Source organism: Periplaneta americana, chromosome 11 (genome assembly GCF_040183065.1).
Source record: "Periplaneta americana isolate PAMFEO1 chromosome 11, P.americana_PAMFEO1_priV1, whole genome shotgun sequence".
Taxonomy (NCBI): Eukaryota; Metazoa; Arthropoda; class Insecta; order Blattodea; family Blattidae; genus Periplaneta; species Periplaneta americana.
In genome coordinates, this window is record NC_091127.1 from 123,706,353 (window position 1) to 123,720,460 (window position 14,108).

The 14,108-nt window shown below is 32.2% G+C and overlaps 1 protein-coding gene across 2 annotated transcripts; it reads left to right on the plus strand.

Moving 5' to 3' along the window:
• The first annotated feature begins 2,876 nt into the window (after positions 1–2,876).
• Positions 2,877–12,099, plus strand: LOC138709314 (uncharacterized). 2 transcript variants are annotated; one of them, XM_069839989.1, is made up of 4 exons: positions 2,877–3,092; positions 8,212–8,352; positions 11,560–11,762; positions 11,865–12,099. In XM_069839989.1, the coding sequence occupies exons 1-4, from the start codon at positions 3,043–3,045 to the stop codon at positions 11,954–11,956; spliced, it is 486 nt and encodes a 161-aa protein (XP_069696090.1). In that variant the 5' UTR covers positions 2,877–3,042; the 3' UTR covers positions 11,957–12,099. The 2 variants fall into 2 exon arrangements, with proteins under 2 accessions (XP_069696090.1, XP_069696091.1); XM_069839990.1 differs by having other exon boundaries at positions 2,883–3,092; positions 11,560–11,723.
• Positions 12,100–14,108: the final 2,009 nt, after the last annotated feature.

The window sequence follows — 14,108 nt, forward strand, 5'->3', positions numbered from 1 at the left end:
ACACGTGAACAATCATTTCCAAATTTTATTAGTGTTGAAATTTCCAACATCACAGACAAGAACTTGGTCGTATTTTTCGGAAGTACTTTCACAAGAAACGAGGCAGGTATCTAAGAAGAGGAATATCACATCCAGGTTCTACTGTAAATTGAGGTAAGTTGGGTTACGATGTTTATGTCTTCACACAAAAAAGAAAGAGCAGCACTTTCCATTGCACAGTCGGAAGGTATACCTATCCACGAAACAAATACACGCAATACTGGTAAAATATGTCGAAATTTTATCAATGTGCTTTGGAAGTATAAATAATATTTTTCTCCTGGTAGTGGTTAATGTTATTAATAGACATCGGATGTTTATGAAAATGCCTATTTTATTTGAATGTTCATATTTAAAGGCTTTTAGTAAATGTACATGAATCATGAGAAATGAAGCATTCTGATGAAGTTTGATCTTGCCTTTTTTTGCTGTTTACGCATTTTTTCACTTTAATATGTACCTTTTTTTTGCCCTTTTCTTGCTTTTATATGTACCGTTTTCCCTTTTTCTTTATATGACTACTCACTCAACAATACTGCATTTATTTCTGCGTTCGAAACTAAGGAAATTGCAGTTCTTATAGTAGCCATAAATATGGGACACCCTGTTGCAATACAGTTTTGTTGTTTCGCTTACTCCAGAATCGACCTTTCCTTACCCAGCACTGCTATCTGACTCCAGCACTGACCTACCCCATTAATTCTTGGCTTAGTTGCCTCATGAGAGATGCCTTATTGGTGTCACTTGTGAGATTCAAACCTGTCTTCGTACAGTTGACTAAACAATAACAAACATCAATACATGAAGCGTTGGATTTCCACGCTGATAACCCGGTTTCGAATCCCGGTGAGCCCAACTATAATTTGTGGTGGACAAAGACGGTGCTTGCTGGTAGGACTTCGCGGCTCTACCAACGTCTCATTGTTATTACATTAATCATTGTCACACTGATTTTGTCCAATAAACGTGACAGAAATTTGTGCGTTAATCTTGAAAAATTGCTTGTTGTTTATTGTGACTCAAATTATGGACGTGAAGTTGTGGATGAATAAGTACAGGGACATCATTTTATTTTTACTTCAATTTTTATTGTACCTGAGTTTTTGAATGTACTTCATTCCCACCCCTTCTACTAATGAGTCCACACCTGTGGAGTAACGGTCAGCGCGTCTGTCTGTGAAACCAGGTGGCCCGGGTTCGAATCCCGGTCGGGGCAAGTTACCTGGTTGAGGTTTTTTCCGGGGTTTTCCCTCAACCCAATACGAGCAAATGCTGGGTAACTTTCGGTGCTGGAACCCCGGACTCATTTCACCGGCATTATCACCTTCATATCATTCAGACGCTAAATAACCTAGATGTTGATACAGCGTCGTAAAATAACCGAATAAAAAAATCTACTAATGAAGTTCAACCGTCCTCCACACAGATCCAAGACCGCATATACAGTCATAGTAGCCTTAAGGTCATAGTAAACTACGTTCCAAAATATGTTCGCGTTTTCCAGTGACGAAAGAGCTTTCAATATTGCATCATTTTTCATTTGCCTACGTCGCATCCCGGTTTCCCCCACCTACTTCTATTCGCCTCTCTGTAAATGCTAGTGGCTGGGCTGTCTTAGCTCTTTTCTGAGAACATTAATTTCTGTTAGGAATTGGACGTCTACGTAATATTATACCCATACAATTGTTTAAAATAACTTAAATAAAACGGCTCGTTAAGTAATCAACTGTCACGTGATTTCCTCCCTTTCTACGACGCTACGACGTAACCACTTGGACGGACAGTAGATAGCATGTCTGAGTAATTTTATCTTTTCGGATCGGGCAGGAGTGAAGATTGAATTTCCAGTATGTAACGTCTCTTTTATAGAGTAGGTACAGAATTATTTCAACATGAGTTACTGATACGAAGTATGAACATGGTAATTGGAATTACGTACAATATTCTATAGTGCGATAGTATGCACATTAGAACTGAAGCCTGTATCGAAATGAACGGCCACCATTTTAAAAAAATGTGTTTAAATATCCATATTATGATTATTTTTCAATTTAACTTCATTCTCTATATTGTACGCTAATGTGCTGTAGACAGTATAATATACACTGCATAATGAATACGTCCGCTAGGAAAGCTCATTTCGTGAGTAAAAACACTCATTGTTAATACTGTACTGTATTTTGATTAAACAAAAACCTAATGAAAATTATCAAACTCAAAATTGCGATATTTCCTGCTTTACGTAAATGGATGAACTACTTTTCTTCCCTCCTATACCTAGTAAAGTGATTTGTTTCTATATTACGCCAGTATTATCGAAATCCAGTCGTGGAAGGGGGTAGCAAACGGTGTTTCCGGTTCTTAATCGTTGATCCAAAGGTATAGCCAGGTTAATATTAGAAATGTTAGGAAAAATAAAATGATGTCCCTGTACAAGTGAAACCGTCTGTAGAACAGAGATACTACTTTCCCAGTGTACTTTATTAAGTTACTTATGGTCTTACGGATGTTTACTCTATGAATTATAGGTGATTCAATATAATTTCAATGCCTTTTATTGCCCTATTTTTGTTGTTTTTAGAGCTCTTTTAGGCCCTAAAGTACCATTTTTTGTGCCTTAACTTCCGATGTCTAGTTATTAATATTACACTTCATATGCTGCACTACGTTTGAGAATATTTTTAATGCATATTTAAACATTTCTATAGCATTATCTTTTCCATACTTAAGGTTAGGACAAAGTTCAAACAGGATAAGAAGTTGGACAACAAAATGAATGTTTATTCACAAACAACACAATGACTGTGCCCCATGGTCTGCTGATTCTCAGGTCAAACCTTCGAAACCCCTCAAGATTATTTGTTATGCTTATCCAGAGTCAAAAGTTTCCCTGTCTTCTGATTGGCTGATGAACAACATTCTGTTTCCCTACTACAACATGCGAAATAAGCCTTCTAGACTTCAGAACGATTTGAGTGTGTCGAAAGTGTACGTCGTGTTAGAATGGCTGGCTTTATGGAACACATGAAGAGAAGAATAAGAGTGGCTTGCTCGTGAGTAGTCAAAACGTTTTTCAGATAACATTCTGAAAGATAAAACCAGTGTTTAGTGACAACATCTGTAGTATTATCCTAGGTTTTAAGATCAATAGCCAGCATCAATACACGCTGTATTTCTTTCGGTTCCGGAGACAGAAATATTTAACCAGAGACGTTGATATGTTGTATCGATAGTGGCTTTGTGACCGAAGAGCAGCAATAGGTATTTCTAGGCATGCTTGCACAGGTGTCTTGGTAGTTGATTTTAAAATAATTCCTGTTTTGTGGCTAGTTCAGTAAAATGTAATTATGATGTACTAGTTTCTTTGTTAAAAATGCGTTTTAACAATATTTTAGTGCGCATGCTTTCATCTGTATTGAAGCAGCCTTATTATCAAAGAATTTATATTTTGTAAACACATTGAGTACCTTTGTTACTGCTATTGAACCGAAATAGATCAATAGGCAATAGTTAAAACTACGTTTAACAAAGCTTACTATACAAGCACGTGCTTACACGTAGGGCCTATATATTAACACTTTTGTTTTCAAATAATTTCTACTCTATAGCCTACACATTTTGTATTTTTGTTGCTGCTATGGAAAGCTAGGGTGAAGAATGGATAATCTTTGGTTAATGCTACGTTTTAACAATGTTTTCTATACATGCTTACATGTGTATCATAGCATTTTTGTTTTCAAATAATTCCTACTCTATACACATATTTTGTATTTTTGTTGCTGCTATGGAAAACTGGGGTGAAGAATGGATAGTCTTTGGTTAATGCTACGTTTTAACAATGTTTTGTAAACATTCTTACACGTGTATCGTAGCAGCTTTGTTTTTAAATAATTCCTATTTTATACACAAATTTTTCATTTTTGTTGCCACTATTGGAAACAGGGGTGGAATAATGAATAGCGCTTGGTTAATGCTGCGTTTTATACATGCTTACACGTGTATCGTAGCAGTTTTGTTCTCAAATAATTCCTATTTTATACACATATGTTATATTTTTGTTGCTGCTATTGAAAGCTGGGGTGGAATAATGGACAGTGCTTGATTAATACTGCGTTTTAACAGTGTTTTCTACTCGTATACATGCTTAACTCGTGTATCATAGCTGTTTTGTTCTCAAGTAATTCCTATTGTATTTTTGTTGCTGCTATTGGAAGCTGGGGTGGAATAATTTATAGTGCTCTGTTAATACTGCGTTCTAACAATGTTTTCTATACATGCCTATACGTGTATCGTAGTAGTTTTGTTTTCAAACAATTCCTATTTTATACATATATTTTGTATTTTTGTTGCTGCTATTGAAAGCTGGGTTCGAATAATTGATAGTGCTCGGTTAATACTGCGTTTAACAATGTTTTCTATACATGCCTATACGTATATCATAGTAGTTTTGTTTTCAAATAATTCCTATTTATAGATATGTTCTGCATAATAATTGTTATTAATTTCGGAAACTGAAGTTCAACAATGAATGGTTATATTGTATGTTTTCGGTTAAGACCACAATTTAAAAATTTGTGGCACTTATACTGCCACGTGTCGTATCAGTTTTATTTTAAAATAATTGCTATTCTTATAATACCTATACATTTTGTTTCTTTGTTACTATTATCGGTAACTGATTGTAACAAGGGATACTTTTAAGGCACATTCTTGATTAAAACTAAATTTTAACAAAGTAGCCATCCTTGGACGTATGTTGTAACAGTCTGATTTGCAAAGAATTCTGTTTTCTTATGTCTTTGCTATTGTTGAAAATTGAAATGTTGTAATGGATAGTTCTTTGTGTTCTAACGATGTGTTGCTTTGCAGTTTTGTTGTCAAATAAAACATTTTTAAATACATGTTTTGTCTCTTGCTGTTATTGCAAACTGAAGTGCAAGAAGAGGTAGTTTTATACAGCTGTCGAAAGAAAAGTGGCCCCTTTCTAGAAACTAAGTTCCCTTCGGCTATCTCGGCTACAATTCGGAGACAAGCGATGTTACACGTTGTTAGACAACCTTTTCTGATATCTACAATTATAATTAAATTGTTCAACGTGTTACTGTGATAGTGTAATGGTAACGTTTCGGGCTGGCGTTCGTGAGATCGTGCGTTCAAACACAACCAAGTGCTTTCGTGTTTTTTAAGAGAGAGAGAGAGAGAAATTGTAATTGCTCCTGTCTTTTTACGACTGTTTTAGTAATTAACATCAGGTTCATAAATGTATTATGCCATGACTTTATCATTATTTATTATGACATTAGACCCTAAGGCTGCTAATGGAAATAAAGAAAGATTATATTCTCAACAAAAATATATTTCGTGGCATAAACGAAACAAATTTACTGGCGTCGGTCTTAGAAAATTTGAAACAACTAAAAGTTCAACAAACAAAACAAAAAGCCACGATTCAATATTTAGTCCATCTTTCTCCCATCTCGATCACATCTTGTAGCCGAGTGGGCATGGAATCGACTAGACTTTTCAAGTAGCAACTGTTCTCAATCACGGCATCCCAGGCATCCCGGACGAGCTTCCACAAATTATCAAGACGTCTTGGAGGGGGATTGGGCCAGTTTTTCCGTACATCCTTCTTTACTTGTGCGCCGTAGCTCAGTCGGAATAACGTCAGAATTAAGATGTCAACGTCTCAGGTTCAAATCCTGGTCACTCCTTTTTATTTTATTGTGTTACAGTATAGTATAATGTAATAATACAAGAAGAAAAGATTAATACTAGTATTATGGAACTATACTGTTTCAAATCTAACATTAAATGTACATTATTCATATCGCTAAAGAACGATAACAGAATACAAATGTTAACTTTAATATTATTTATATCGCTAAAGAACGATAACGGAATAAAAATAAGTACTTGAATATTATTTATAACACTAAAGTACGATAACAGAATATATATGATAACTTGAATATTATTTATATCGCTAAAGAAAGACAACAAAATAATATGGTAACTTGAACAAGGCTCGAACTCACAACCTTCGAATCATTTAGCGAACATACTACCGCTCCTCTACGAGACGCAGATGTGAATGACTCTTACTTAAATATCTTAGTTCCGAAACTGCTTCTATAGGCGTATGCATCGTGTAACATCACCGTGATCCGAAGTAGACTTAGAAAGTATTGGCTGTTCACGAGTGCGGCCACTTTTTTTTATCCAATTCAATAAACCCTCTTTCACCCTGAGGTATATTAGGGTTATAGTTTGCATCAAAATACATATTTTATAACCAATAAACAATAGTAAAGTGATAACATAAAATAGTGGTCACAGTTACAATTTACATGAATTATGTAGAAGCATGCACATTAGTGAAAGAATGGCTCATGTTAAAGATTAATGAGATGTTTGAGGAATAATCAATATAAAAGGTATACAAGAATGTCTAACCGTTTCAGAGTAAATCACGATGTTAAAAAGATAATCAATAGTAGATTAATAAAACAAAGTTTCACTTTCACTTTCAAATTAATACTTAATTCATGAACAATGAAACAGTTAAGAGTAATAAATAGATATTACAAGCAAAGATTTACGGTTGCAAGTTACATACATGATTCAGGAACAATTAAATAATTAAAATGTAACACAAGTAATGACTTAACAATTAACGAATACCGAAATTCTTGAAGGGCAATATATAATGGTAGGGGCAATGCAAAAGCTTTAAAAACAAATGTAAACAGTACAGTAAAGGAATAGTAGAAAAAATGACTTAAGATTACAAATTAAACTCATTCTTTTTCAGGCAATAGGTAACAGCAAAGAGATGCTAATAACAATACACTGACTGTAGTTACAGATTAAACACATTATTTAAAAAAAAACAAACACACAGAGGATTAATAGCTATTTTTAGGCATCATTCAAAGGGACCATGACTTTAATTCACATCTTCTTGACGTCACTTCGTATATTATTTTGTGTTTCAATCTATTTCAATTTGTTATTTTTCCCTGTAACAACAAAATATGTTTCATAAAGCCTCAAGGCATTTCTCTGTACTTATTGTATCACGGTACTCTTTGTCAATGGCAACCTGTAATGGTTGTAGGAAGAAATATATATAAATAAAAATAAAATAGTTATTAAAGACATTATTTTAAAAGCAATAAATAGCTATATTAAGAGATGACTTGAAATTTACGAATTAAATGCATTATTTACTAACAATAATTAGCAATAAGGAGGTATTACAAGAAATGGCTCAAAATTGGACATTAAATACATAATTAAAAATAAATAAATAAATAAATAAATAAATAAATAAATAAATAAAAACCAATAATACAATAGTATGCGAAATTGAAGACTTACAGTTTCATAATAGTTGATTAGAACTAATACGATTTTTTTTCATGAATAATTTAACATTTTCCAGTTTCACGAATATTCTATTCAAGAAGGACATGAAATAATTATATGATTTAGAGTTGGTAAGTATATTGGTTAACGGTTTGGTAAATGTATAATTTAAAGTGTTCAGTAACAACTCAAGCTCGTATCCTTCACGGCAAAAGACTGGACAGTCATATAATACATGTTTGACATCTTGAGATTCCTCCCCAGAAATGCAAGTTGCATCGTCCGGCCAATTTTTTTGACAGCTATACAGATAATGAAATAAAACTGGGAGCTCCTTTATTGTATATACGTATTGTTTAAAACACACTGCGCATGTGCAGTAAACAAGAGCCTCTGTATATATGCTACTTGTGGACAGTTATGTAAAATTGTTGTCAACATACAGGTGGACTCCTATCAAGACTCGCTCCAAATTTTAATTCCGTATCTGTACAATCCTTGTTACAACTGCATTTATCTACTTTTATTAGGCATGCTTGTATATTATATCGTAACAGTCTGATTTACAAAAAATCTTTCTTTTTAAACTCACTGTTATTACTATCGGAAATTGAAGTGCAGCAAGAAATAGTTACAATTTGTATAATTATTGTTTCATCAGTATTTATTAGAAAAATTCATTTCTTTTCTGTAAAAGCATCTTTTTTGTATTTCATATTGCTACTGAAATCTGATGTGAAACAAAACGACTCTTTACATTTAACTCTACTTGATGAAAATGTTGTTTTTACATCTTCACAGGTCGAGGTCTTCTACGTGGAGAGTTAAGAAACGTCTGAATTTTGACTGTGAGGATGGAATTTCTAAACCTCTAGTAGAAGAAATTGTTGAAGAAAAAGTTACTTTGAAGTGCCCCAGAGTGAAAAAATCATTTAAAAGCAGGTAATGAGAAAATATTCGGAGGAAGTAAAAAGAAAGCAGGATGCCGAATTGCAACAGATTTGTGGCAACTATAGCCTAGTACTTCAAATCCGGACTTGTTGGAAACTCAGAAAATAAAAAAAAATTATTGGGTTTTTGTGTTTTTGAGCATAATTATGTAACTTCTGTTTCAATTAGTACGACGTGTTTTTATTTTATATTTTTCATTTTTGAACATTATTTAGTACATCACATGCTTCTGTTCATGGTGAAAATTCGTTATGTCACTTTTGACTTATTTTTAGCTGTTAATTTTTATAAATGTTTATTACATCTTAAATATGAGTTTCAATAATAATGCCCTTAGAATCCGTAAAATATGAATATACTGTATGTATCGGAACAGTCTCTTATTAGCCCACCATTTGGGACTTTTACTATAGTTAACACTTTCTTCTCTGTCCAGTTCACGGATTTGGTAGGGTTGTTGAGCGTGTTTCTTTACAGTGTCTGGATAAAATGAAGTATTTATTTCTTGGTGTTGATTCATACGTACCAAGTACCGTCCTTGACGTAAGAGAAAATTGAAGGGATGAGAATGAGACGGTCCAAAACCACACTTTTGAGAAAAATAGTTTCTTTGTGCGAGTTCATGTGGTGAAGATACTGGTAAAATATTATACAATTTACTCAACAAATAACGTAAGTAGGACGCTGGAGAAATTATGATAGCAGATCCACTAGCATTGGACTCTAAACCTTTAACACGTTCTGTAAAATTTTGTTTTTGTGGCTTAGGATTATATCACTCTCACTGCTTCAATATTCATTCATTCAGTCATTCATTTAGTGCTCTGTCCAAGGGCACTGCCTACATTAGGGAATGTGCAAATCTCAGCACTGCAATTTCTAGACGATACATTTTTGATGTCAACGACTGTCACGGATATGAGGCAATTGTTAAATGCTTTCGAAAAATATTGCATAAATTGGGACCTTATATTAAATAAACATAAAACAAAACTGATGATTTGTAAAAAGGGATGTAAAATATCAATGTCAGAAAATATATTAATCAACGAATTTAACTTAAAAACTACGACGAACTTAAAATATCTCGGAATAAATATAAATTACAAAGGAGAATGGATAAATCAGATAAAATATATAATGTAGGTAGGGAAACGGTGAAAATAATAGATGATACTACATATAAATTACCCAATATCAACAATAATATGCTTAATAGAATTTATTTCACGACTGTTGAATCTAGATTATTACATGGATGTGAGTTATGGGGATTAGAAGGAAAAGCATTGATAAATTTAAATAAAATAAGAGCCATATATTGTAAAACAGTATGATACGATATGATATGATACGATATGATATGATACGATATGATATGATATGATATGATACGATATGATATGATATACGATATGATATGATATGATATGATATGATATGATATGATATGATATGATATGATATGATATGATATGATATATGATATGATCAGGGGCGTATTTTGCGGGCTACCGGGGCTACCGGCGGTAGCCCAAGGAAATTACAAAAGAAAAAGTTTATAATATAACATAATGTAATAATTTTGTATTATTAGTTTTACCATAGTAATTAAAATTAAAGTAATTGTTAGATATATTTTGTGTAATAATAGGGTCAGCGGCAGCCCAAACCCTTTAACCAGTATACGCCACTGGATATGATATGATTATGATATGATATGATATGATATGATATGATATGATATGATATGATATGATATGATATGATATGATATGATATGATATATGATATGATATGATATGATATATGATATGATATATGATATGATATATGATATGATATGATATATGATATGATATGATATATGATATGATATGATATGATATGATATGATATGATATGATATATGATATGATATGATATGATATGATATGATATGATATGATATTTATTCGTTAATCAACTTTACAATTCACAGTTATGGTGGACCTTCACATTTCTAAAACAGTATTAAATATTAGTTTAATTTAGTCAAATACTGCAGCTAGAATAGAAATGGGAATGGACAATATCATGAGTACAATCCTAGTGAGGAACACAAAATATTTAATTAAAAGAATCCAAATTGACCAAAATAAGTTTATGGAACAATATTTATTAAATCAAATTGAAAATACGACAAATAAAGCAATCGTAAAAATTAAAAATAACATTTTTAATATAGGATTAGGATGGTTATGGGATAACTTAGCTACTAGAAACAGAGCAGCAAGCCTAAACTTAAATAAATCGAGATGTAAAAATATTACTAGACAAGATGATTTTAGTAGTATCAATGAAATGCGCTCCCTAATATTTTTTAATGAATATAAAAAGATATGGGGACGGAGTACATACATAGATAATATGAAAATGAAAGAAAGATTGGACTAGCCTGATTCAGACTGGGGATTGGAGATTAAGAAATAATAGAGGTAATATACCTCAAGGCATGTGCCCATTACGTGGACAAAAAGAAGATGACATTCATATTGTTTTTGAATGTCAATATACAAAAGAAATATGGATGAAATTTATAAATGAAAAGTTCTTACAAATGAATAAAGAAATAGCTATAAGAAAACTTATGAATAATAACATAAAATTACAAAGGCAAACAGGTATACATCTTTTTTTGGCCAAAACAATTAGAATGGAAAGAATAAATGAAATAGCTAGAATTAAATGAGAGAGTTTTTGATAGTACTGTCTATAAATAAAATAAAACATATATAAGTTATTCAAAAGATTTAAATATATTAGAATAATGGAAGATTTATATATGCTAGTTGCACATTGCAGATTAAACGTGGAGTACAACTTAGACAAGTGAGAAAAGACTAATTGTAACAACATACTAAAATGAGTTGAGTGTTGCAACAAAACTAATCGCAAGTGCAAGATAAAAAATCGTATATTAAATGGTTAAGTTTCGAAATTATATTAAAATTATTGTATATCTATATGTAAAGTATGTAATGTAAGGCTTCAATAATTATATATACTGTATGTACTTTTTGGTCTGCGAACTATAATAAATATCACACATCTATACTCACTTGTATCCCCTCTCCTGTTCGGAAAACTGTTTCAAAATTAATTTCGTTATTGTTATATTTTTGAGTCACTAATTAATTTTGTTTTTTGCTATTTCAGATATTCAGAGCAACACAGAGCGGGCGATTTTGCAGCGAAGAGGCGTTTAGATTTCAACACAGAGGCTTGTTTCTTTTTCCCACCGTCCTTCAATGAAACGGAAGAAACTAGAAATTTAATCTCTCAAGAGATTAGGGAAAAGAAAAGGAGTAAAAGTGATGAAAGTAAGGAGCGTTGGGATTTATTTTTTGAAAATTACGAAAGTGAGTTTGCTTTGATTTCTGGCTGAGTTAGAATTTTATTAATAAATATGTTATTTTGTGTCATATTTATGCATGGATGTTAAGTCTTTCTCTCTTATTCAGGACGATTGGAATGGGAAAGAATGATGTCCAAGAACGCCCCAGCAAACCCTCGAGATGCGGAGATTATTCGACCTCAATATAACATACAATAAAGTAATAGTCTTACATTTAAGTCTTCATTGCTAATTTTTAGAATTAAATTTCTTAAACTTCTATTAATTTAATTTTCAAAAATTAATAGAATTTGTTTGCTAAGTACAATGTTTTTTTAATTAAAGTTTTCTATAATAACGCATCCAGTTTCATTTGTTTAATTATACCTCCAGTTACAAAAATTATTAACATGAGTTGCATGACAGGAAGATCAAGAATTGATGAAGTAGGGTTTGTGGGTTATTTAACCCTTAAGCCAATGGTCGTCAGCACTCGCTGAAATGTGCAAAGGTTAAGCGGAGCCGTCCCGTGTGCCCCGTCGTGCAGCAGGAAGAGGTTTAGAGCATTCCCGCTAGCAGCTACGAGTGCATCATGGTGCACTGTGTTCTCCGCGGGGAAGAGACGCTAGCCCCAGGGTGCTCTTTGCTGACGACCGCTGCCTTAAGCAGTCGCGCCTAACTTTGTAATTTTAAGAGTCGCGCAGGATGTTGCTCATACCCCAAATATAATGAGTTATTATGGGCTATTTTGAGTGAACAATTAAAATATTGCTCTTTCTTATTTATACAACTATATGAAATACTTTTATATCTATCACAATGTTATAATTATTAATGTACAGGAATGGTAATATTGCAATATTGGTTCACATATAATATTTATTTATTTTTTATTTATTTATTCATTTGTTGTTGAACATAACAGGCAAACCCCAATTACAATGTTCACGACTAACAAATTAATTTATAAAACATAAACACGGAAAAGGAAACATATACTTATTAATAACTGAAACAAAATAGAAATAAGAGAAAGAAAAAAAGAGAAATTGAAATAAGGTGTGAAAGTAGATTCAAATTAACTAATAACAATGTTCTGTAAAATACGATAACAAATAATTCTGTATCTAGAGAAATTCATATTGAAAATATCAACATTCGGATGAGGATGTAATTTATTGTGTAACTGTAACATTTGGAAAACTGGGGAATTTTTGTGGGATTCAGTATTTGTCCTCGGTATGTAAAATAAATTTCGAAATTTCGTTTTAAGCTTAGGTGCATATAATGTTATATAATAAAATAAACCAACATAGTCCAACTTATTGTTAATAATTTTATAAAGAAAATTTGAACGTCTATTCACTCCTTATGATAATTTACTTTTCAGCTCCCTTTCCAGACCACTTTCTTGGTTTACTGTGCGCACAGTCACTACTTCAAAGCCACTGTTATCAGTGTTGCCAACCAAGGAACAAGAAATCCCCCTGTATCATATTAAAAGTCCCCCCTAAAATTCAAAGAAATCCCCTAAATTTTCTAATTTTCACTGAAATAAACGGAACATAAAAATTATAAAAAATATAATTATGCATACTGTACATAATTGAATAGAATAAAAATTTTCACGCTGACCTGCAATAGAATAGAATACTCACAGTACAACCCTGTATGCCCTTGCACAGGAAGACGATTTTTTAAGAATTTGATTTTTAAGTGTTTGTGTTTGCATTAGTTGCACACTGTGTTCAAGAAAAAAGGAAAATATGTTCAAAAATATTTAATATCAAAGCTCTGGGAGACAAATTCATTGTTGAAAGGTAAGTTAATATTTTGTATCGACTTATGTTACAGAGTTGATATTTTTATACGTGGTAGTACAAAAGAAAAGAATTATCTAATTTCTTATGTGCAAGAATTTTGAATTATAAAATAAGATATTTATTATAAAGGTACAGTAGTGGCAAAAAAACTGGACCGACCCTTGTAGCTGATTTCAGAGCCTTGTTCACTCCAGAGCATGATAGAGTGGTAACCAAGTCTTTCGTGGTTCGAATCCTACCTGGGAAGGAAGTTTTTTTTCCTTATTCAAATTTATTCCCAATACTTTTGGATTGCAGCGATATTTTACTACTTAATTAACTTATTATTCCCAGAACATGAATTTTACCAGCAATCGAGTCGAGTGTCGACTTTCACAAACAGACAATTCGTTTCAAACTAAAAATGCTATTTATACCTCACATGACTGGCAATTGTTGTGTTCAATATTATTTTATATAAAATAAAATCTAATTAAGAAAACATAGATGTAGAGTAAAAAAAGAAATGAAAATCAGTTGTATCAAAAGCATAAATTTACTGCAGGTTG

Excerpts from the sequence above, each read along its gene's own strand:
- LOC138709314 (XM_069839989.1), top strand. The coding sequence starts at position 3,043 with ATGGCTGGCTTTATGGAACACATGAAGAGAAGAATAAGAGTGGCTTGC. Across the intron at positions 8,353-11,559 it reads AAAAAATCATTTAAAAGCAG|ATATTCAGAGCAACACAGAG; the intron begins GTAATGAGAAAA and ends TTGCTATTTCAG. Across the intron at positions 11,763-11,864 it reads ATTTTTTGAAAATTACGAAA|GACGATTGGAATGGGAAAGA; the intron begins GTGAGTTTGCTT and ends TCTCTTATTCAG.